Here is a 22,937-nt window from a genome sequence, read left to right on the forward strand (position 1 = left end):
CCACTGGGCAGGGTGCCTGTGGCAGTGCAGCACCCTGGGACACACAGCCCAAGGGCTGGCCAGGAGGCTGGAGAAGGTGGAATGTCTGTGCCATGCCCAGCAGCTGAGGCTCATAGCTGGCCACCCAGCCAGCCCAGTCTGAGGTCTGAGAGCGTTGCAATGTCCAACTTGTGTTGGCAGGGTTGGTTTGGAACCATAGCACAGGGGGAAGATTCCAACCCAACCATCACCCCATGGATGGCCAAAGCCATAGGAGGCAGGAGGTGATGGGGTTTCAAGGGACACTTCTGCTCCTCTGACACAGCCTTCAAGTCTACATCAGCAAGATGCCATGGGCAGATGCCACCCTCCAAACACAATGACCATGGTGCCAACTAGGCGCAGAGCTGCCCCCTTCCCTTCTTGCTTGCTCAGTGCTCTGGGGAGGAGGGCAGACCTGAACTTCAGTGTGGGGTGGGATTTTCTTCCTCCAGCCCTCCAAGAGCCCACGCAAGACAATGCTCACACGCATGTGCCCAAGCACAGAGTGGTGAGCCAGGTTCTCACTGGCCAAGACAAGAGCACCCATTGCATTTGTCCCTGTGGGTCCAACACTGGGGAGACACTCGCCCCTGACTTCACCCTGGGCTGGAGCTGGTCCAGTGGTTTAGATAAGCGTTCGGGAAGGGATCTGAGAGCAGCAGTTTGGCCCCGTATCCCATCCTGACCGGAGGTGCTGCGCAATGCCAGCGGCCCGTCCCCAACGCTGTGATTTTCCAAGCAAGCGTCGCACCCCTCACAGATGTTGTGGAGACAGCTGGAGGCTCACATGATGTTGACTCCTTGTTTCCAGCTGCTGCAGCTCATTAAAAGGAGCTACGGTACATTTAATCCTTTCCTAATGTCACTTTTCCCTTGAAGCTGTTGATGATCACAAGTCTTATGTGACTGTGAGCAGGGCGGGAGAGTGGTCCACAGCCTCTGCTTGGGACTGGAGACATGGAACCGAAAAGACCATATTCTCACAGGGATGCATAGGTACAAGCTGCCCGGGAGGTTGGAAATAAGGAGATGTTCCCAGCTGCCCAAGCCATGAAATTCCAGCACAGCTCCCATAGCTGTGGTGGGAGCAAGTGTTTTAACTCTTCTTCTAACAGTTCCTGGTGAAGTTTTGCAGGAGTGATGTGAATGCCAGTGGCTGCAGACCTGAAGGACCCTGCAGGTGCCTCTTCCTGCATGTTCAGCTTTGAGCCACCTTCTGAGATCTGCATGTTGGCCTTCTGCTGTGGGATGGACCAGCCCCATTCCTGCTGTGAATCACAGCCCCTGTGATTGCCCAAAGGCTGGTGGGGTGTACCTGGGAGCGGGGACTCTCCAAGGGTGGCCTTGTATTGCCCCATTTCATCTAGGCATGGGCAGGCAAAAATTAAAGCAGGTCCACCTAGAGCAGGTTGCCTGGACATGTTCCTGTGCAACCTGTTCTAGGTGGACCTGCTTTGGCAGGGGGTTGGACTAGATGGTCTCCAGAGGTCCCTTCCAACCTCATGTGATTCTGTGATTCTGTCATTAAAGCCTTTTGCCTTCAGGCAGAAGGAAAACAAATACTTTTTAGGGCAGGACTACTCTGACCTCCAGCAAATGATGTTGGGACAGGAGCACCAACTCATCCGAGAGGCCAATTTTCCCCATCCCTGGCTCTTGGTGGGAAATTCTGGCTCAAATTTAGAAATTTCACCCCAAAGTCCAAGCCTGTAAGTAGTGAAGAGTCAGCTGCAGCCTGGAAAGGCTCTGCCAGGGGGTGGGATGGGATGGGGAGACATCAGAGGGGTCCCAAATGTGGGACATGGGTACGGGGCAGTGGGGGGCCCAGAGAGCACCATGGAGGTTGCAGGGGAAGGCTTGTGTGGGGGTGTGGGGTGCATGTGCCCGTACCCATGGGGTGCACAGGGAACAACTGGGGGCATTGAATTGTCCCAAATGCTCCCAACAATGCATGACACGGCAGTGGGGGCTCGGCACCGTGATGGCACCATGCAAGGTGGATGGAGACTCTACCCCAGGGGAAGGAACATTTTCAAGTGAATGTTTTCTACTATTTCCTATGAAGTTTCTATTTTCCCGGACTGAAGCCATAACCTTTGCGTGTGTTTTTTTCCAAGTGAGACACAGAAGCAGGAACAGTCTTGAAAGGCTCAGACAGCCTGTGGGACTGGGGTGGTTTTTTTTTTTTTTTTGGGGGGGGTGCAAAGCAGCAAGAAATTGCAGAAGCTGGTATTACCAAAGTTCTCTAAAGCAGGCTCTTCTGTGGGGCTTGGGTTTTTTTTTTTTTTTTTTTGGTGGTGGTTTTTGGGGGTTTTTGGTGTTTGTTTTTCCTTGAGACTCTTCCAGATTGCTCCAGAGCAGAGACCTGACTGCCCATCTCCCTTCTCCGAGCTGCTCCTGGAAGGTATTACTCATTCTCACATACCACGGCGTGCATCCACCTCTGTGCTGGGCTGTCTCCTGCTCTGGGAAAGCCACAACCTGCAGCCGAGCTGCTTCGGGTCCCTGCACGTCCCGGGGAACCCTGGGGATTGCTAAGAGTGGAGGTTTTTTTCCCCTTTCCTGCACTTACATCCAGCCTCTTCATCACCAGCCAGGAACAAAAGGGCCCACCCAGGCAACACCTTGAGCCCAAATGACTCTGGGAAAGTCCAGATCTGGTTTTGAAACTGCGGAAGTGGGTTTCCAGGGGAAAACCATGCAAAGTTGTATCAATCCAATCACCTGTTTTTATTTAAGCCTCTGAGCTGAAATCATCTACCTAAGATAATCATTTCCAAGCCAATCTGGATTCGATTCAGATAAGACAAGGATTGACTGGCAGGTTTGTAAACCTTTTCCCCACACTGTTATTATTTCCGCCCCCCCCCTTTCACTGTGGTCTCTTCTGCATCTCTGAATGGGACCAGGAAAGGATGGGGTGGAAGCAAGAGCTCTGGCCATGAAAATGAGAAGCACCCCTTCCTCATCCTCCAGCCTCCCGGCATGGGAGAGCATGAATGCATTTCATCTAAACAATGCAGTTTTGGACCATTTCCCCAAATTGATTCGGACCTCCGAGAAGTAAGCGGAGCCAGGCGGGGTCCCCATGCCAAGGTCGACATTGTTCCACCCCTTGTACTGAGGCCAGCTTTGGCCCATGCTCTTTTGAGATTTACCCCTCCTTGACTGACAGCGGTGGTGACACCAACACAGCTCTTGGCAAGGAAGGTGCTTTCTCTCCCGTGCAGCTACGAGCAAAGAAAATGAAGCAACATCTCTCCCAGAGCTAGCTGCACCCAGTCTCCCACTAATTTCTTTCCCCATCGCTGTAACCCTTTTGCTCTCATTTCATGGAAGTTCGGGCTCGCAGACGCACCAGTTTAAACGTTTGCCAAGAAAACACCACGAATTTCAGCAGGATGCTACAGGGTGGTGGTGGGAGCTGAGAGACGCCGAGACTTGAGACCGCTTGACGCTCCCCGCTGAGGGGAAGGGATGAAATATGAGGGGTTCAAGCTCCCTGGACAAAACAGTGCTTAAAAAGTCCAATAAAAATCACTGTGAGAAGAATTATGATGGGATGCCGGGCCCATCAGATTGCTCAGCTTGGCTCAACCTCCGCTGGGCTTTCATGAGGAGGCGGTGCGAGCGGCTCCTGGTGAGATGGATTGGTCCCCGGTCGCCCTGCTGGGCAGGAGCAGGGAGATCTGGCCCTCCAGCAATGCAGGGGTCCAAGAGACTCTCTCGAGTCATTTCTCATGGCTCGCAGGCTGTCAGGACGCCCAGCTCACTCCCAGCCCACGGACAACCCTCTCCCAGCCTCCAGCGAGGCATCCCTTTGCATAAGGGAGATCTCTAACCCTGGTGGGATGTTCTCTGTTACAGACTTTATGCAGACACAGTTGGGGATGGGCAGATCCCTCAATAACCCTCCTCTCCATGACAAGGATGTAGAGTTATGGGACTTGGTCCTTCCCTGTTGGGGGAAGGTGCTTGGGAATGGAGGCTGCAACCTTGCCAGGAGCTCCAGGGTGAGATGGTCCCTTTGTAGCAAGGCTGGGAAGTGCTGCAGACACCTACCCAAAGCCTTGGTCAAAGGAGGGGCAGGTCCTGACCAACGCATCTCTGATCCCTACAGCCATCCCCATCAGGACCCAAGCAGGGAGCACCTCTCTCTCCCCACTGGTTCCAGAGGGACCTGCTCTTCACCAAAGTGTCCACGTTCAGTGCCTAAAATAGTCTCCACATCCCCTTGTCCTGCTCAAGGGTCCTGTGCAGGCTCTATGCCTTTGTTGTGCTCACCCTGGTGCTGCTCTCTGGCCAGCTGAGGGGCCACAGGGGCAAACATCCCAGCACTATCCCACCCAGCACAGTGCCTGGTGCCCGGCTGGTGGCTGTGACTCGCAGCCCAGGGCTACCGTGTGTCACAGTGCCACAGCACATCAGCTCAGGGTGGGCACTGACGAGGGCTGTGGCCAATCGAGGTGGCACGTGGAATTTGGGATGGCCGAATGCAGCTGCCCCAGTTGGCATTTTCCCAGGACAGTGCAGGGAGTTCACAGAAAGGAGCTGTTTCCCACTCCATGCTGGTATCCCTGTGGAACATGCTGGTGGTGGGAGATGTGTCACCCCCAAGCCAGCCCTCACCCCTGAACAGTGGGGGCAGCAGGGGCTTTGGCAGCTCTTTCCTTTCATCGGGGATGTCAGCTGATGGATGTGGGTACGTGCTGCTTCCTCCAAGCCCTCTCGTGGTCATGGTCTGGGAAGATGCGAGAAGACATGGGGACTGGCAGGGAAAAGACTGTGAAAAATAGAGAATGTCCTCAGAAAGGCCCTTTTGGACTCATGAATCCTCATGGACTCATGTCTCCAGTTAAACTAGCTCCTAACAGTAGCAAAACAGCATTGGGAGATGGCTGTGGCCAGTTCAAACTCAGGAACACTGCTCAAGCGTCACCTCTTGCTGCCAGCTCCAAGGCTGGTAGGTGGCTCAGCAGGGCAGACTGCATGCAAAGCTGACCTAAGGGATGTGTCCCACCACGATGAGGGGACAAAGCAATCATTTGCCCACTCAAAATGCTCCCCGTGCCCTGCAACTTGGCCTTGAGCATGAGCCTGGTCCTGCCTTAGGAAAGAGTTGGAGCAGCTGCATTGGTTGGGATGTGCCCTGGCCCCTGGCAAGAAGCAGCCCAAGGAAAGGAGATCCCACTGAGGACCAGGTTCTTGCTGGGAGGTCCCTAGTGTGAGTGCCTGTCCCTGAGCTTCACCTTCCCATGACACTGGGAACCCAAGGCTTTGCCCCTTTGCTCCCTGAGTTTCCCATCCCGGGAAGAGCTCCTGAGCACACAGCAACACCCGCCGCCTGCAAGAAAAGCCCTGCCATGGGGCCAGCCCTGCCTCCGAGTTCAATTCAGGGTGACATCCATCACTTTTAGTACAAAATCCTTAATTTATAAGCCCTCCTGCGCTGGTGAGGCGAAAGTAAACAGCCTTTACACCCCGTGTCTGTCACAGCTGCGGTGCTGTTCAAACACCCTGGGAATCTGCAGGCAGAGGGATGGGACAAGTCACCCTTTCCCGGGGCCCTCTGGCTCCTGCTGTCACCCTCTGCCCACACCCAGCTGACCCTGAGGGAGATGGGGACATGAAAGCCCCTTGGTGACATGGACGGGGCGGGTGTGGATCCCTCTGGGGGTGTAAATCAGGAGGGGGGGACGGTGGGGTGCTGGTGGAGCTGTGGTGGTAGAGGTGGAGCATGCAAAGAGACACATCAAGCCGTGGGTGGGCACGGCACGGGTTGTGTTTGGCCACGGATGAAGAGAGGGCAAACGGGAGGACGCTCGCAGTGTGATGTGCCAGAGCTTTCTCAGGATGACCCTCTGTATTGCATTTTGCACAAACATGGAGATCCAAGCCCATCGGGGCCACGCTGCTGTCCCCAGGCTGCAGCCACGACTGCAGCACCTTTTACTGCAGAACCTCTTGCTGCAGGACATCCCACTCCAAGTTATGACACTTCCCCTGCTCTCACAGCCATCAGCCTTGAGACACTCCAAGCACAACCATCCCCACCAGTGTCACCAACCACAGCCATGTCCCACCCCAAGGGCCCACAGAGCCGGACGTGAGACACGTTGCTGTTAAGGTACACAGGTCACAGCAGCACCTCAGATCATTTAGCACAAAAAATACACAGATCTAAGCAAATAAAAGGAAATGCTCATACGTGGCAGTAAGCAGCAGTTAGATGTTTTGTTCTTTTTACTATGAGGGTGGTTTTTACTATGAGGGTGGTGAGACACTGGAACAGGTTGCCCAGGGAAGTTGTGGCTGCCCCATCCCTGGAAGAGTTCAAGGCCAGGCTGGATGTGGCCTTGAGCAACCTGGTCTGGTGGGAGGTGTCCCTGCCCAGGGCAGGGGGGTTGGAACTCGATGATCTTTGAGGTCCCTTCCAACCCAAACCATTCTATGATTCTGTGATTCTCTTTTGGGGAATTTTTGGCTTTCCAGTCCTCCTTCACCAGGAAAAAACCCAGCTGGGCTGTTCTCTTACCCTCTTCAGACTCTTCAGTAGGTAACCACCGAACTTTAATAATCAACCATCAGCGATTTCGAGTCCTTACCTCTTTTCCATCAAGCATCGGTCTCACTTCGGATAACCGCTCTGTGCTTACAGATTTAGCACCTCTGGGAGAAATCTTTCTGCATCTTCTCTACACTCCCATGTGCTCCCAAAAAAACCCATCTCCTGGGATGCTGTACACTCGTTTCAAACTCTTGGATGTTTTGGCCATAAAAAGAATCCATTTGTCTCAGTACAGGCAACAGAATTAATGTATTAGTTGAATGCATTTTTTATCTTAAGCAGACAATTGCTCGAAAGACTTTTACCATCTAGATACTTTAAAAGAAGAGACAACATACCTGCAGGCTCTTCCGTGCTGCTGGCAGCAGTGGTGGGGGGGGCAGCAGGGATCTCTGTGCAGGACAGCGAAAATCAGGCAGGAAAGCAGAGGAGATAAAAGAAGAAGGGGTTATTCCAGATCCCAGAGAGCCCGGCCCCTGCACACACCACATTTCCCCTTCCCAACCACGTCTACCAGTAAGAGATGTTTCCCAACCATGTCCTCCAGCAAGGAACCTTGCAAGAGCCCCAGAAACCAGCACACTAGGACCATACCCCCTGGGGAACTGGGCCTCCCAGAAGGGCGTGGGAAAGGGGTTTTTTAAACCAAAAATTTTGGCGTGTGGCTAAAGGGAGAAACAGCATGGTCTGATGATGCCAGGTTGCTCCAGAAAACAGGCTACAGCCAGCCAGGTAATTGATGGGGTGCCACAGCCAGCAGTCACTGTGGTGCCCAGACACAGCCCCTGCCATTCTAGGACTCAGTTGGTCGCCCAGGGTGGGGGTGCTCCTGCAGGGTCTTGGAAGGTGCAGAAGGTGTGGCCCTGGTGGGCAATGGGACCACTGCTGCCTCTCCCTGTCCCTGGATTGTCCCTCCCTTCCGCCCACTGTCTCCATCCTACATCCATACAGCAGCGCTGCCTGCATCCTGCTCCGGTCGTGTGGGGCAGGATGCAAGGATGGCCTCTGTCTGCTGGGACACGGGTGTTACCTCCCACATTTAAAGGAAATGCAAACGTATCTGGTGCCAGTGAATGGTCCCTGGTTTTGATTTGAGGTCGGCTTTGTATGTGTAGCTGAAACCCCATAATGCTCTGGATCTTCATGCCCAAGTCTGCCCGTGTTCATTGATGAGAAGAAGGATGGACCGCAGGTGGAGCACATTATATGGTCCCAGCTTTGGTGCCACTGTGTCCTTTCCCCGGTGGACATACACAGCTCTCATTGCTGACATCTTTGGTGCATTTGGGGCACAGTGAGGCAATTTGGGAATCCTGGCTGGGGAACACCCTACCAGGCCATTTTGAAAGTGGAATTTTGGCATAAACCAGGGATCAGCATCTGCCTCCTTTGCTCAGGAACCTTTCTGGCCACAGAGGCAGGGTTTGCTGGGGTCTGTCTGTGTTGCAGTGACCACAGCTCAGAAGGGTGCAGATGATTTTTTTGAGTTGGCCACCCTTGTGCAGACACAGCCCACTGGTGTCTTGTTTGCTCCCCACGAGGTGGTCTTTTTGCATTGCTATAAGTCTTTGAGACAAAAAAAAATATAAACAGTGGTAAACCAGAGAGTAACTGTGCTCCTGCAGACAAGGTGGATCCTCTCCAGGGATGGAGAGCAAGTGCCCTCCACTACACATGTACAAAATATGCGGGAACCACATTCGCCCCACACGTAGGACATGCTGACTGGCATTTTTCAAGGATGAAAATGTGCTGGTTTGGGTTTTTTGAGGATGAGAGAATCGTGAGTTGCTCATACCCTCGCTTTAATGGCTTTAGCATCGTATGTGTAGATGGAACCCCCAACAACTGCGCGGCGTGTTGGTAGCCAGGCCAGAGAGTTACTTCAAAAAATGTCTTAACCCAAAATTGTGGCCCCTTGTAAAGGGGTTTTTCTGTGACAGAGAGGTGAGGGGCTCTCACGGGGACTGGGTCGCTGGGGGATGGCAGGGCAACCCTGAGAAGGCTGGTTCAGCTGCTGGTGTGAGCACAGACTGGCTCCAAACGCCTGCTTGGATAATTTTGAAATTCTCTGTCTGTCTTTATTTAGTGCAATGAATCCCAAGGGAGGTGATGCAAGGAACAATTTACCCTCTGATTTACCATGGCCCTGGGGAATGATGATAAACCTTTGCGCATATTTGCTGCAAGGCATACCGGAGCCATGACTGCAGCATCTTGGGGAAACAAGCATCTGGTTTTGAGCTCTTGCCGTCCCATTGCGACACGGGGAAACATGAATCTCAAGTGACCAAAAACCACCCTGGAATGTATGTTTTCTTTAGCAGGAGAAGGTGGAGAAAGGGTATCTGACCCATAACTTGGCAATGGCCGTCCTGAGAGGCAGATGCTGTGAGGGACCAGTGGAGGAGCAGACTGTGGGTTCCTGACAAAGACTTGATTCTTTCAACCTTCGCTTTTCTTTTCCCATTGGGCTTTCCCCTCCCCCCTGCTTTTAGCATCAGGGAGTCAAGCTCGAGGAGAGCAGCACCTCTTTCCCATCCTGTTCCACACACCATAATTTTGATGCTTGGTTTCGTTAGGGGCATGTGGAGATGTCTGTCTCAAAGTGCACGAGCTACTGGATGAGCCAACAGCAGCAAAAGCATCAGGGGGCAGTGGGAAGCCAAAGCGTGTCCTGCCTGGGCAGTGAGTGCTCACAGGGACTGCGTGGGGACGGGGGTGTTTGCAGAGGAAATCACAGAGTCATAGAATCATCTCGGTTGGAAGGGACCTTTAACATGGAGTCCAAATTCTGCATGGGAGAGACTTCGGGAGCCATACCTGGTGCTTGCTGCTGTTATTTGAAGAGCAGAGGATGGGAGCAGCCTTGGGAAAGCAAACTGAAACGCAAACCCAAGGAAGCAAATGGTAAACCAGGCCACATTTCTGGGTGGGTTGTGTGAGTGTAAGATCCCCTTTAGCCATCCAGGGGCTATCAGCTGCTTTACTGTGATGGCAGCTTCATCAAACCTCTGATTTGGTCTCTGTGCCAGTGCAGCACAGCCTGATTTTGGAGAGAAAAAATCTATTGAAGTCATTTACCTTAGCATCCAGACCTGATCTGGTGCCTCAAAGTAAATATGCTTTTGGGGCACCTTGGCTCTGTGGAGCAAAATCCAGTTACCAACAAATTGGGTTCTGGATGCACTCACACAACCTACCCAACTTGGCAGATGAGTTACTTGGAAGGTAGGGATGAATTTTGGACTGAATGCCCTACAGCGGGCAGTGCAGCTGGCAGGGGTACCCGGGCAGCTCCATCCCACAAGCACTGCCCGTTGGCACGTATGTGGTGGGGTTAGTAGCCGCCCAAACTGGGCAATGGCTCCTAGGGGTTTAAAAGGTTAATATTTCTAATCTACAGACATCAAAAGAGCGATCCACCTACTTATGCAGGGGGCAATGGGAGACCGACTTTGCTGGTAGCCTTTGGCGCATCGATTGCACGTGATGCCGGTGACACCGTCCTTACAGGGACATTGGCCTGTGGTTTGGTTACAGGTTTGGCCGGCGGCGCCCACGGGATGGCAATCACACTCTGTGGGGGGAACACACAACAAGAAGGTCAGGGGGAGAGGGGAAGGGGCACAGGAGGGGTCGGCGGGGAGCGGAGTGAGCTGCTGGCAGCTCTTGGGGCACCGGCTCCACCTTCTCCACAGCTGGTGCTGGACCTCCAACAAACGTCCCATCCAGCCACTGCACCGACCTGAAATAGAGGTGGCAGAGGGGGTGCATGTGGCCGTGACATGGGCTCAGAGGGCATGGCAGTGGGAAGGGGATGCCCCAGACACAGCAGGTCCTGCTGCGGAGACGGGGCTGCAGCTGGGACATCCCCCCTAGGGCAGAGTGCTCTTTGCTCTGCAGACCCAGGGAGGCAGGACCCTGCTCGAGGAACACTGCAACCACCTCCTCCCACAGACTCTGTGGTCAAGGAAGGGTTTGCAGGAGCTGAAGAAGAGGGGAACAGGAAAAGCAGCACCTCTGGAGTGACCCCGGGAGCTGCAGCACCCACCCCGGCCGCCTTCAACCCTCCCTGGAGCAGCGCCGGGGCTGTAAGGAACAGGTAATAAAAAATCAAGGGAGCATTTCATCACCCTTTCAGGCAGGAAGCAATTGCTTTCAGAGACATTGGGAATTCATTTCACGTGCGTTAGAGGGAAAAAAAAAAAACCAACAATCCAACACCTTCCGTTCAGTGCTTTTGCTTTCGCCCCAGCCCTTCCCTGCTGAGCAGCATCCCTGGCAGCTGGCACTGCGGGCGCAGGAAGGAAATGCCCTTGTGGGATGCAGGCAGGCTGGAGGACCTGCTGTTCCCGGCCAGATGGATGGAGGCTTGACGGCAGAGCCGGGCAGATGTGAAGGGTTTGGCAGGGGATGTAAATACTGCACTTGAAATCATTCACCATCTCATTTCCCACAGTGGGACTTACCGGCGCAGCTGTTTGTTAAAAAAAAAAAAAAAAAAGAAAAAAAAAAAAAAAAAAGCTTTGGGGCTTGTTATCATCACTGCTCCAAAAGGATTATGGCCTCGCACATTTGTTAACAGCCCTGATTTCTAAGAGCTGCAAGCGCCGTGCCAGACTGTGGTCTGCCCCTGCTGAGCGGTGGCAGGGAAAGGCAGGAAAGCTTCCCTTTTCTTGGGCAGCATCCTCGGGAAGGAGCCAGCCAAACCCCTCCCTGGGGATCCTGCTCTCCTTCTGCCCCTCGGCGGAGCTGCCTGCCAGAAAGAGGGTTTTGGGGAAAACCTGCCCCACTACCTAAAACCTGTCTGTGGGTCAGGACCAGCACAAGCATCTTCACGGGCCCCAGTGGCTGGGATTGGCTTTCAAATACCCCCAAATCCCCCCAGTTGAGTGTATCACCTTCCCAGGAGGGTTTGTGCTGGACCCTACGATGCTTCTTGGTTCATTTGGCACCCCCTGGCTCTGAGACACCCTAAATCCACCTCATTTGAGGAAGACACACCCCATCCCGTGTTCATTTGTGTTGGGTTTCCAGGTTTTGGTGTTTGGCCAAAGCCTCCCTCCAACCCGCCCCAGCACCATCCTGCTCCCTGCACCAGCAGTCCTCAGTTTGACCATTGTGGTCACTGGGCAGCCCCCCTCCCAGTGGGGTCTGAGTGATGCCTGGAGCCACCCCTGCACTGGGATGTCCCCTTTTACCTGTGTGGGGCATCCCACCCCAAAGCACAAGCAAACCCACCATCCCCTGCCTCCACAAGCAGTGGATGGGAAGAGACAGAGCCTTGCCAAAAACTAATTATTTTTCATATGGGAAGGTGAAAAAAACCAACAACAAAGCTTTTGCTTCTTTTCTGCTCCTTCCCCAACACTTCTGATTTGGTTTTTTTTTATTAAAAGTCCTACTCTCCCCGCTCTCACTGCTTTGAGCTGCCTCTAGGAACCAGCCACTTGCAAACATGCCGGTAGCAGAAAAATTGCTTTTCTATAAAACCCCATTCCTATTGGAAAAGTGAGTTTTAACATTAAATCAGCGAGGCTGGTGATGAGCAACGTTGAGGTGGGAAAACCGCTCGCTGCAGCCCCAAGGGTTGGCTTCAGTATTGCTGGGGGAGAGGAAATGAAAACGCATTAAAGGAAGAGCCTGAAGAAGGAAGAGAGTTAAAGAAGAGCAGAGAGGCAGGAGTTAATAGGAAAAGAAGCGAATCGGGGAAGGGTTACACAAGAAGAGGCAAAGGGCAGGAGGATGGGGAGGAACATGCCTCATGTTTCAGGCATCCCCTCTGGGGCTGTGTGTGCTGGTTTCAGGCATGGCCTGCAAACCCCCAGCCTGTGAGTAATCCTCCCCCCACGCGAACGCGTCGCGCTGATTTCAGTGGGACCGCTCAGACGGGAGAAAACAAACAAAAAAAAATTTAAAAAAAAAAAGAGGGGAAAAAGAGAAGGGGGAGAATACAAACAAAAAAAAATTAAAAAAAAAAAAGAGGGGAAAAAAAAATGAAAAAAAAAGCCTTCGTGATGAGTAAGATTTACAGAATCAGGCTCTTGGAGGATGGGCTGCAGAGCACAGAGCGCTCTTTTGGACACCACATAAATAAATAGCGATGCTGCTGCTGCTGCTTCCTTCCCTCATGAGGTAATGCCTCGGCACAGCTTGTCCAAAGCTGCCGGGGTTATTTTTACAGCCGTATCTGTCTGACGTTGTCTACTCCCTCCCCAGGCTGGGCTCCTGGAAGGGCTCTGCAGCACAGGGGTTATCCGTGTCCCCATGGGCACGTGTGATGTGCCCAAGGGTACTGAGTAGACAAGTGGCAGAGGAGGTGGGAATCACCGGCCCTCACGAGGACCTCACCAGCAGAAACCCCCAGGTGATTGCTGATCACCTTGACGCTCCCTTCTATGATTCCTCTCTGGGTGCAGAGATGTGCCTCCTGCCACTGTGTCCCCAGCTCTCCGTGTCAGCACAGCACCCTGTGGCTTGGGGACAATGGCCTTGGGCAGCACCACTCCTGCTCCTTGAACGCCTGACCTTGCTTTGACTTTTCAGTCTTCCAGAAAACTCTCCGAATCAGCAGCAACTTGACCCTCCTGGTGCGGGGAGGCAGGAGGTGCCAGGTGATTGCTGATCACCTTGACGCTCCCTGGGGTAAATCCTCTCTGGGTGCAGAGATGTGCCTCCTGCCACTGTGTCCCCAGCTCTCCGTGTCAGCACAGCACCCTGTGGCTTGGGGACAATGGCCTTGGGCAGCACCACTCCTGCTCCTTGAACGCCTGACCTTGCTTTGACTTTTCAGTCTTCCAGAAAACTCTCCGAATCAGCAGCAACTTGACCCTCCTGGTGCGGGGAGGCAGGAGGTGGTGGGAGCAGTGTCTGCAGATGTACATTTGCCGTCCCTGTCCCAGAGGAACTGAACCAGTGCCAGCAATTAGGAGCAATTAACAGCAATTTGCAGTTCTCTGGCCAGGGCAAACACTTGCAGCCGGCGATTCCCGGCTCTTCTCCATCCCCAGTCATGGAGTAACTGGGCTGCTGGTGGTTAATGCTGTTTTTTTCCAGCACAGTTCAAATTCCTTTGGGTTGTAACGCCGAATTGAGGGAAGAGTCTGCTCTCAAGTCGCAATGGGGGTGTGATTGTGCAAACACCCCTTTGGCATCCTCGCTGCCCTTCTGATAGGAACCTTTTGATTCACAAAACATGTCTTCATGCCCGGACTTCCCTGGGTGAGAGCATTTGTCGGTCACCTACAGCGATGCGGAACATCAGCAGCCCTCTCGCTGGCACCAGAGCTGAGAAAACCTCACCCATCAGGAAAAGAAGGTGCCTGGGACATTCTTAGGGATAATAAGGGGGATAACAAGCTAATTTATCCTCTGTATTCTCATGCCCTGCTTAGAAGGGTCACCTCACAGAGAAGGGTGCAATGGTGCAGTGAGAGAGATGCGAGAGGAGTAACCAGGAATGATGTTGGTGCAAGAAAACGATGTGTCTTGAGTCTGTTAGTTCACACAGCACCAGGGGGAAGGGAAATAACTGGGAGGATTTAGCTCTTTCAGAAAGTCTTTAAGAAAAATCTTTGATGAGTGTCTGTGGCAGAGATGACCAGGAATTACTAGTGCAAAATGAAGTTATTTCCTGCTGAAAAAGCTGGCTGGGGAGGAGAACACAAGGAGCAGGAATATATGGCAAGGCTTTAATGGGGAATGAGGATAGCAATGGGGATGCCTCTGCCCCCAAAAGCTGATTTTTTCCTTATATAATAGCCAGGACCTGGAAAGCAGGGAGCTAACGGCATGTCTAGATGACCACCTTCAGCTTGACTAGTCCAGAGGTGAGGAGACCATGTAGGTCTTCCGTGAGAGCGACCCAAAGTGGGTGAGGAGGTGGCAGACAAAAACCAGTGCACGGAAGGATGCGTAATTGGAAGGGGGGAACAGGATGGTTCATACAGGCTGAAGGGTCCCAATTAACCACAACCACTCCAGAAAAAGATCTGGGAGTCAATGAAACATCTGGCTGATTGCGACGCAGCTCAGAAGAGCAACAAGATGGTAGGTTGTGTTATGAAAAGGGGGGTAGGAGAGCATCACTCGATATAATATCATGACACCATAGAAATCAATAGGACGTCCTCAGCTGGGAAACCGGAGTGAAAGGCGTGGAGAGGCACCCATCTGAGGGCGACGGAAAAGATTAGAGAGGCCTTTGCCAAGAGACGGTGGAGGGGTGCCAAGTAACGCGGAGCACCGGGAAGGTCAGACAGGTGCTCCTCTCCACTGCTCCTTAAAACACAGGGACAAAGGGACATTCAGCACCTTCAAAAGGCAACCTTTTTCAGCGATAAAAGGAAATGCTTCTTTGCACTGCACGTAATTAACTCGTAGAACTCATGCTACGAGACACCATGGCAAAGGCCCAACAGGATTAGATAGGCCTGTGAATGAGAACATCTGTAGTTACATTAGCTGGGATTAATATATATACGGATATAAGCACTCCAAGCCAGCTACTAACTGCCTGCAGTTTGGAAGAGATTTCCCCTGGGGGCATGCTGTTGCAAAACTGTCTGTCATAGAGTTTTATATCTCTCTCCGAAGCTTCCAACACAAGCCACTATTATATGCACGAATCTGCTGAGGCAGACTACGGTCCGCTCGAGCGTGGGGCCAAGCCTCATCTCTGGGCTTCAGGCTGAGATTTGGCCGGTTTGGGATGGAGAAATACCTGAAAGCAAATCTTAGGACCATGCACAAAAGGGTGCAAAATGCCCCGGGAAAGTGGTTGAACTTGCTGGGACGTCTCCGGCCCACCGAAGGCTGACAAATAGCATGACAAAAATGCAAATATTTTTCCACGCCTGAATTTTGGTGGGAGGCATTCCCAGCTGCTAATCTTCAACCCCACACACACGTGTGTTGAAAGGTAAACAGAGGGATAAATCTCCAGGCTTAGCTCTCTTCAAGTGTGACGGTTTTTGAGAAGGTAGCTGAAAGGACCTGCGCTTTTGGAGAATTAACATCTTCCTGTTTGGGGGGGGAAGCTCTTTCTTGGGGAAGGTTTTCAGAATGATGAAAAAGCCATTTGACTGAACAACAGAGAAAGGGTTGATTTCACAGGGTGTCCAGATCTCCTGTACCTGCAGTGATAACACGGGTCACGGATCTTCCAGATTTAAAAGCCCAAAGCATAATCACTTTGCCTTATGCCATGCACTAAGCAGTAAAACAGCAATGCTGGAAAAAACCACCTTAATTTGCAATAGTCATTGATGCAGGTTCCTGAAGAAAGAAACCAAGCTCAGTTTTAAGTATGAGTCTAAGTCCCACATAGCTAGTGTGCCTCAGGTACGCATTTATATTTAACCATGCTTTTAAATGCTTTTCCAGAATCGTGGCCAAAATTGGCTCCCTTCGGTTGCTGGCTTGCTTTCCTCCAAAGACTCCAACAGGAGTAAAAAATGTAGCTACAGAAGGTTTCTTACTGGAAAAAAAAACGCACCAAAATCAAGCTTGGTGTGTAGACACTTTGATTCCAACAGTATTTTAAACAGCAAAACGTCAAAACACCTCAATTTAAATTTGCCTGTTGCTTCAACAACAGCCCACATCACCCTGATGCAGTGAACGTATTTCCCTTAGTCTCATGTTTTAGTATTTAGAAGCAGGGTTCAGATATTATTACTTAGGCAAACTTTTTTGTAGCTGTAGTTATTTTTTTTCCTGCTCCCCTCTCTTTGGTAACTCGGGTACTTTAAATCCTGGTTCCAGTGAACACATCTGGCTGGGGAACGCACAGTGTGGGAAACTGGGGTCAGCCCAGTTGTCCCCCAGTGGCTGTAATCCATCTCGAAGGTGACCCCAGTCTTGGAGCTGTCCCAAAGACCATGACCTGGGCAGGGTTTTTTTTAGCAGGTTTGCTTTGGCTCCTGCCTTTGGAGAAACAATTCAACACCAAGAAGTGCTCCTTCCTTTGGGGGACCTACCCTGGCTGTTTGTCCGTGGGCAAGGAGAGTTCTGACCTGGTATCTGTGCACCTGAGCCATGTGGAGAGGTTTCTGCTGGCTCTAGGGACAAGACCAGGTTGGATGAGGCTTTGAGTAACCTGGTGTGGTGGGACATGTCCCTGCCCAGGGCAGGGGAGTGAAACTCGATGATCTTTAAGGTCCCTTCCAACCTGAACCATTCTATGACCATACTGAATGACAGAGTACCTCCACCACGGGAGGCACGTCCTGTAAATCCCACAGATTTATGTCACAGGAAACAGAAACTGTGGTATTTAAGTGTGCCCCCACCCAGTCTGGCTTCAGCTAGCTTGCTAACCAGAAGCAGAGATTGAAACCTCTCTGTGTTAACTCTGAATACTAATAATGGCTTTAAATATTAACTGTTAACTGCTTTGCAGTGAGATCGTCAGCTTGTCTGTGATATTGTGAACTGGATTTAGTTCTCCAAAGGATCATGTTCATGCACAAAGTCCCTCAGCACATTCTCCTGGAGATTTAAAAGTTTCTTGCCAGCAGAAAATGAATTCCCCCTTTTATCAGGCAAAGCCAAATAATCTCTTGGTGTTTCACAGTGTGCCTTCTCCTGCGCCACTTCCCAGGGCTCTCCCATTTCTTCCTCCTGAACTGGCACTCAGGGAAGCCAAGGGCTTTGGTGCCCTGTAGTTTGGGCCAAATTTCACAGATTAGACCTTGTCTTTGTCTTCTCCATAACAAGTAACAGACAGGGCCCACAAAGCCTCCACTGAGCAAGAGTCGCTGCTAATCCAGAGGGGGCTTTGAACCACGGTAATAAATCCACTTTTTGGGCAGGCGCATTATGGACAGGCATTAGTGATACAGACAATAAGACAATTATGGCAGCACTTTCCAAAAAGCTCGAAAATCCTCCTGTTAAAAAATTGTTAACAATTTCCCCCGTCGCCTGGGAGCTCCACCTTTTGGGTGGTTGCAGCAGAGCTGGAGAAGCTGGCAGGGAGAGCGGTGGGGATGCTGAGACACCCAGGGATGAGGCTCTGGTGCCTCCTTCTCCCTGCTTTGCCAGCAGGGCTGGGGTTTTGTCCTGCAGGATGTCACCCCTTTTATTTTTCCATCAAAAATGACAAGGTAAAGACCCCCAGGGTCAGCTCTGGCCAGGCTGAACGGGGGACAGTCCCTGGGTAGGGTGTCCTCACAGCTCGAAAGCAAAATAAGGCTCAAACTGCTCTCATGGGAGACAGCACATGAGAAAGAGTGGGTAGGAAAATACTGTTCTTGAAGGGAAAAAAAAAGGCAAACATTTTCTCCTCCTGATGGGTTTTTAGCCTGGCTCCTGAGGAAATGAGGTTCCTACAAGCATATTCTCCCACTAATAATATTTCAATCAAATCTGGCAGCGCAGCAGAAGTCTCAGAGATAATGAGGTTGCCACAAGCTACACAAAATGAGGCAGCTGGGTAGATGGGAGAGAAACCCTAGAAAAAGCTCAGCGGAGGGGGATCCCTTCTTAGACCCTAAAGCATCCACAGTGGGGAGAACCCCCCCCAGGACCCCATGTGCCCACGAAAAAATGGCAGTAAGAGCTCCAGGGGCACAAATCCAGGCCACTGAGTTGTGATGCTCTGAGAAGTGCATTGAAATAGAAAATACATCTTTTTCTGTGAGAAAAAAAAGTATTTTCATTTTAGTACATTTAAAATCAGAAGAGGGCACAGGGGTGAAGGGCACTGAACTTTGTTTCAATGTTCAGGACCTGAGAGCCTGGAGGATTCTTCACTCCCAAAAACTAAATCACGGAATTATCTCAACAGTTTGAAAATATTTACAGAGGAGACATACTATTCTTTTTCTTGCCTCTGCCTCAGAGATATGCAGAAGTCTGGCTATACAAATGAATTTAGCAACTTCTGTTCTTAGTCTTGTGATGGAGAACTGAATTTTAGTCCTTTTTTTTTTTCTAATGGGGTGCAAATTCTCCTCTATTGTGTCGCACCCTGCCACCGCTGAAAAACCACAGTCCAAACCTGCCCTTCGAGATTGCTTATGGAAGTATTTCTGCTGCAAAACCAAACCCAAACCACAGTTTTGAAGGTAGTCGGGCCCAAATTCAGCCAATAAACTCCTCTCAGGCACCATCATTGCAAGGGTGTGATTTTTCAGACAGGCAGAGCTCCTGTCAGGGAATTGACACTGTCTAAATTTTCCTAATAATCTAGAACATCCAAATGTATGACACAGACTTGGGACTCAGCTGTGAGCTGTATCTCCCCTCTGAGGGGCCGGGGGAAAGGTTTCTAGGCTGCAATGGAGAGCTCAAGGTCCTTCAGAGGATATTTGGTCGAGCATCCATTACATGTCTTGGTTCCCCGGAGTCAGCAAAGCATCTCGCCCCAGCCTCTACAAGCCCCACACAGAATTGGCATTTTCTGCCACGGCTTTTACCCATTCTGGAGGCTTTTTTCATGCTTTTTCAGCTCATCCATTCTTGGGGCTGTTCTTTCCTCCTATGCTAGAAGTGATGATGGTCTCCTGTCGCACCTCCAAACCAGGTCACGCAGTGTTCTTCTCCCGGGAGATGGTGTTTTGGGCCCTGGTTCTACTTACTTGGGTGGAAGAAGCAACTGGTGGGTGCTTTTGTGGGAGAAGCATCCGTGGAAGTGGGACACATGGGGCATCGCCAGAGCCCTGGGGGCATCTCCATGGGACGAGTGCTCTTGGCTGGGCTGGGGACACTAGGAGGACATGGCAGAGCCATGCTCTGGGGTTTGTGCTGCACGTCAGACCCCTGCCCGGTGAGATGCTGCCTTGTTTACATCCAGATGCCTTCCCAGCCTGTCTGAAGATACATCAAAATCCCTTTCCGCACCTCCCCTTCCCTAAACCTGGTCTGTTTCAAATTTGCCTTTAAGTGCGACTTAGTCTCTACCTCTTCAGCAAAGTCCAAAAGATGCTCCTAGAAGAGCTTTGCCGAAAAGGGTTCTGGAGGTGCCAATGTGGCTTTTTGGAGAACGGGGGGCTCAGGATGAGAAGCAGCCCCCCTTCCTGGGCACTGTTGTTGGACTGGGGTGCCCAGGCTCTGCCCAGCCCAGTGGCCCCAGGAGTCCTGGCTTCCAGAGGAGTCTCCTTGTGCAGAAAAATGTGCTTGAGTGGGAGCAATATGTGAAATTATTGACTTCAGTGGAGCTTGAAGACAGCTGCGGCTTAGGGAAATTTTTGGCATGGAGGTGATTTTGCTCTGATCTTATCACCAGGCACAGACAAACCTCTATCGCTTTCTTCTTTTTTTCCCCTTTCCTTTTTTTAATTTTCTTTTTTGGTTAATGTCCTTCTAAGCCAACTTCTGGAGACTGTAGCAGAGCAGAGACCCCCAGCACGTACACTTCAACCAGGATGTGGACAGCAGAGCCTCCCTGCCTATGGCAATGCCCCTTGGTGCTCTGGAAGCCCCTGTGGGGGGGGTCTCCTACCGTCCTCTGTGCTCTCTCTGAGCATCCAGGTTTTGATCCCAGACTACCTAAAATATTTGAAAGCTATTTTAAAAATGAAAGATAATATCTGTTTAAATGTTGCTGTGTTGCAGAAGGTGGCCCTGATCATAAGCCAGAGAGAGGAGAAAGTCAGTGATGGGTTTCTGGGAAGACCAAACAGCAGGATTTTACCCTGGTCCCACTTAATTTGCATGAAAATGGAGAACCAGCCCCAATACTGGAGCACTTCTAGGGGCAGACACATGGAGGAGTAAAAAGTATGATCATTTTAGATCACCAGTTCCTGCAAACATGAAACTGGAAGACCCGTCTGGCTTGAAACAATTAGAAAGTGTCTCAATCGCTGGGTTTTCCACAGAATATTCCACTGCTGCCATGCAGCAAACCCTTCCCGTTCCTGGTCACACAGAAGCAGCTGCTTAATTTGATGTAGCAGCTCATATGTCATTAAAATAATGGATGTTTAAAAGCTACCATGGTTAGATAGCTGTCCTGCCTTTAGCTCAAGTCTTTGTTAAGACAAAAAATCACTCCTTTTCCATGTTTTCACACTATAAATTCAAAGCAGTTTAAGAGTTTCTGTAACAATCAAGTCCCTTCTTTCCTTTGGGACCTTTCCAGCCCAAGTGAATGGTGCAGCTCTGCCCTGGGACCTGGAGGTGCCATGGAAGGGGTGGCACTTGGTGGCAGTGGCACTCAAGCCTCCTGTGCTGTCCCAGGACACACGTGCATGGGACAGCTTAAAGCTGCATTTCTATAAATTTTCTCCAACCAGCCTGGGGGTTGCTGATGACAAGTTTTAGATGTAGAATCTATAAATCAATGCGCAGAACTTGGAATAATATCGATATAAAGAATTATGGGGCCTTGGGGAAGGGGGTGACTGAGGCATAGCCACTAACATGCCATATAGAAATACAGCTAGAAAACTGTTCTCACAGTAGTGGAAGAACATGCCCCGTGGAGAAAACAAAGTCTGTGTTTGGAAGCTCGATGCCTTGAAAGTCTGGACTTTCTCCAGTGATGTGATTTCTCAGAGGTGACCAAGCCTTGACACAAGAACTCGATCCAAGCCCTGCCAGCACTATGAGTTGGCTCATCTCTCGTCTAAAGGGTAGCTCCAGCTGGTCTTCAAAGAGGCGGAAAAAGAGAAAAGGAAGGGAAGGAAGTTTGATAATTAAGGCCAACTCCCTGATGGGAATTCATAGAAAGTATTGTTTTGGACTTTGTCTTGTGAAACCACAAATGAGCTGGACTTGAGATGGGCGTCAAAATGAGGTTGTTCTGGGGACAGAAGCATTTCTCTTAGGATGCACTTCACCTCCTTCTAAAGTGGACACCGAGGATCAATCTCCTGCAGAGATGGTGTCCATGTAGTGATGGGCAGGAGCCTGTGGGAGCTGGTACTCACTGCAGATAAGGAAAGGCTGGGGACAGAAGCCCTGCCATGAGCCACCACTGCTGGCCCTGTTGTCCCAGGGAGCCCTGGTGTAGGGGTTTCAGCCAGGCTATCCCGATGTCTTTGGGACGCGTTAGCTGGAAGTTTGCCTACCCCCAACCTAGATGTGGACTGGGGACCGTGGTGGCAGGGGACATTCTGAGGCTGGAGGGATGCTGACCACAACCAAAACCTGCAGAGATGCACCATGGACAAGCTGATCTTCCTGTCCTACACCAGGACACGGCCTGTGGGACACCAACAGTGGGACACCAGTACACTGGTGGCAGTGAGCCTGTCCTCAGCCTCTGCCATCTAACCTGGACTTTGCCCCGATTGCCTCCTGCACCCCAACTTCTCAGTGGGGGTCCAGGCAGCAGGAAAAGGTTACATCTCCCCTGTCTTCAGCCTTGTGGAAATGAACTCTCTGCTCTAAGCTGGTCATGCAGCTCCCTCTATAGTCAGTGGAGAGAGACGGGGGGCTCGTCCCACTGTCCCTGTCACCAGGGGCTCTGCTCTCCTCTCCAGGCAGCACAGGGAGCCAAAGGGGCTCAGCTTTCTTAGTTGTCCCCCCCTCCTTAAATGCCTGCAGCTGGGTGGGAAGAAAACCTGCATCTGCACCCATGAAATCAAGGATGGGAGGCTGAGCCCAGGGGGATGGTTCTCACCCTCTCTCTGTTTGAACCCAAACTGTCTCCAAAAAGCGAATGTCAAAGCTTTGGGCCTTTGCAGGTACAAGCCAGGATGGGCAGGTAGGCTGGGAGTGCTTTTTTTTTTGGCACAAGCCATTAAATAATCCTCCCATGCAGATGGAAAACTCTGCCAGGCTCGGCGTGGGCATGGGGGAGGCAGGCCATCCCATTTTTTTACCAAGCCATTGAGTCCTAATGAATGTGACTTCTCCAGGTGCCAAACCCTGCCCCTCCGTGAGGGGTTTACACTGGCAGCCTCAGCACAAGTGCATTCGTAACGCGTATCATTTGTCATCTTTTCATCAAAAAGTGTGTAAATCCTTTCCCTGAAGTGCAGAGCTGTTTTACGGCCAGGCTATGAAATTCTGCAGAGTCTCTGCTCCAATAGAATTACATTAGTGCCAATAATCTGGCAAATATCAGGAGTGAATTTAATCAAAAGAACTAACACCAGGGCCCTGATTTACGGCGTCCCAGGACAAAGCGGAACGGACGGAGGTTTGCAGGACCCAGATGTGGAATTTCCCTTGCAACACCATTTGGAGCAGAGGGAAAGCAGAAGGAATGAGAAGCAAGGCTTCAGCGCTTTGGGAGCTCTTCGTGTTCTCACAAAAAAAAAAAAAAAAACCAAAAAAAAAAAAAAAAGAGGAAGAAAAAACCAACCCCACCACCACACAACCCTTCTTCTTCCAAATCTCCAGCTCTGCCTACACGCCGCAAAATGGGACCCGGGCGAGATGCAGGCGA

General features: G+C 51.3%; 1 protein-coding gene across 1 annotated transcript in view; it reads right to left on the bottom strand.

Moving 5' to 3' along the window:
• Nucleotides 1-22,937, bottom strand: part of NTN1 (netrin 1) — a 109,247-nt gene that overhangs the window by 24,476 nt on the left and 61,834 nt on the right. The window contains exons 3-4 of the mRNA XM_014960114.1: nt 10,020-10,169; nt 6,928-6,981 (exon numbers count right to left, since the gene is read on the bottom strand). Coding sequence (XP_014815600.1) covers nt 6,928-6,981; nt 10,020-10,169 — 204 coding nt within the window. The remainder of the gene's footprint in view (nt 1-6,927; nt 6,982-10,019; nt 10,170-22,937) is intronic.

This window comes from Calidris pugnax, unplaced genomic scaffold (assembly GCF_001431845.1).
Source record: "Calidris pugnax isolate Ruff unplaced genomic scaffold, ASM143184v1 scaffold463, whole genome shotgun sequence".
NCBI lineage: Eukaryota > Metazoa > Chordata > Aves > Charadriiformes > Scolopacidae > Calidris > Calidris pugnax.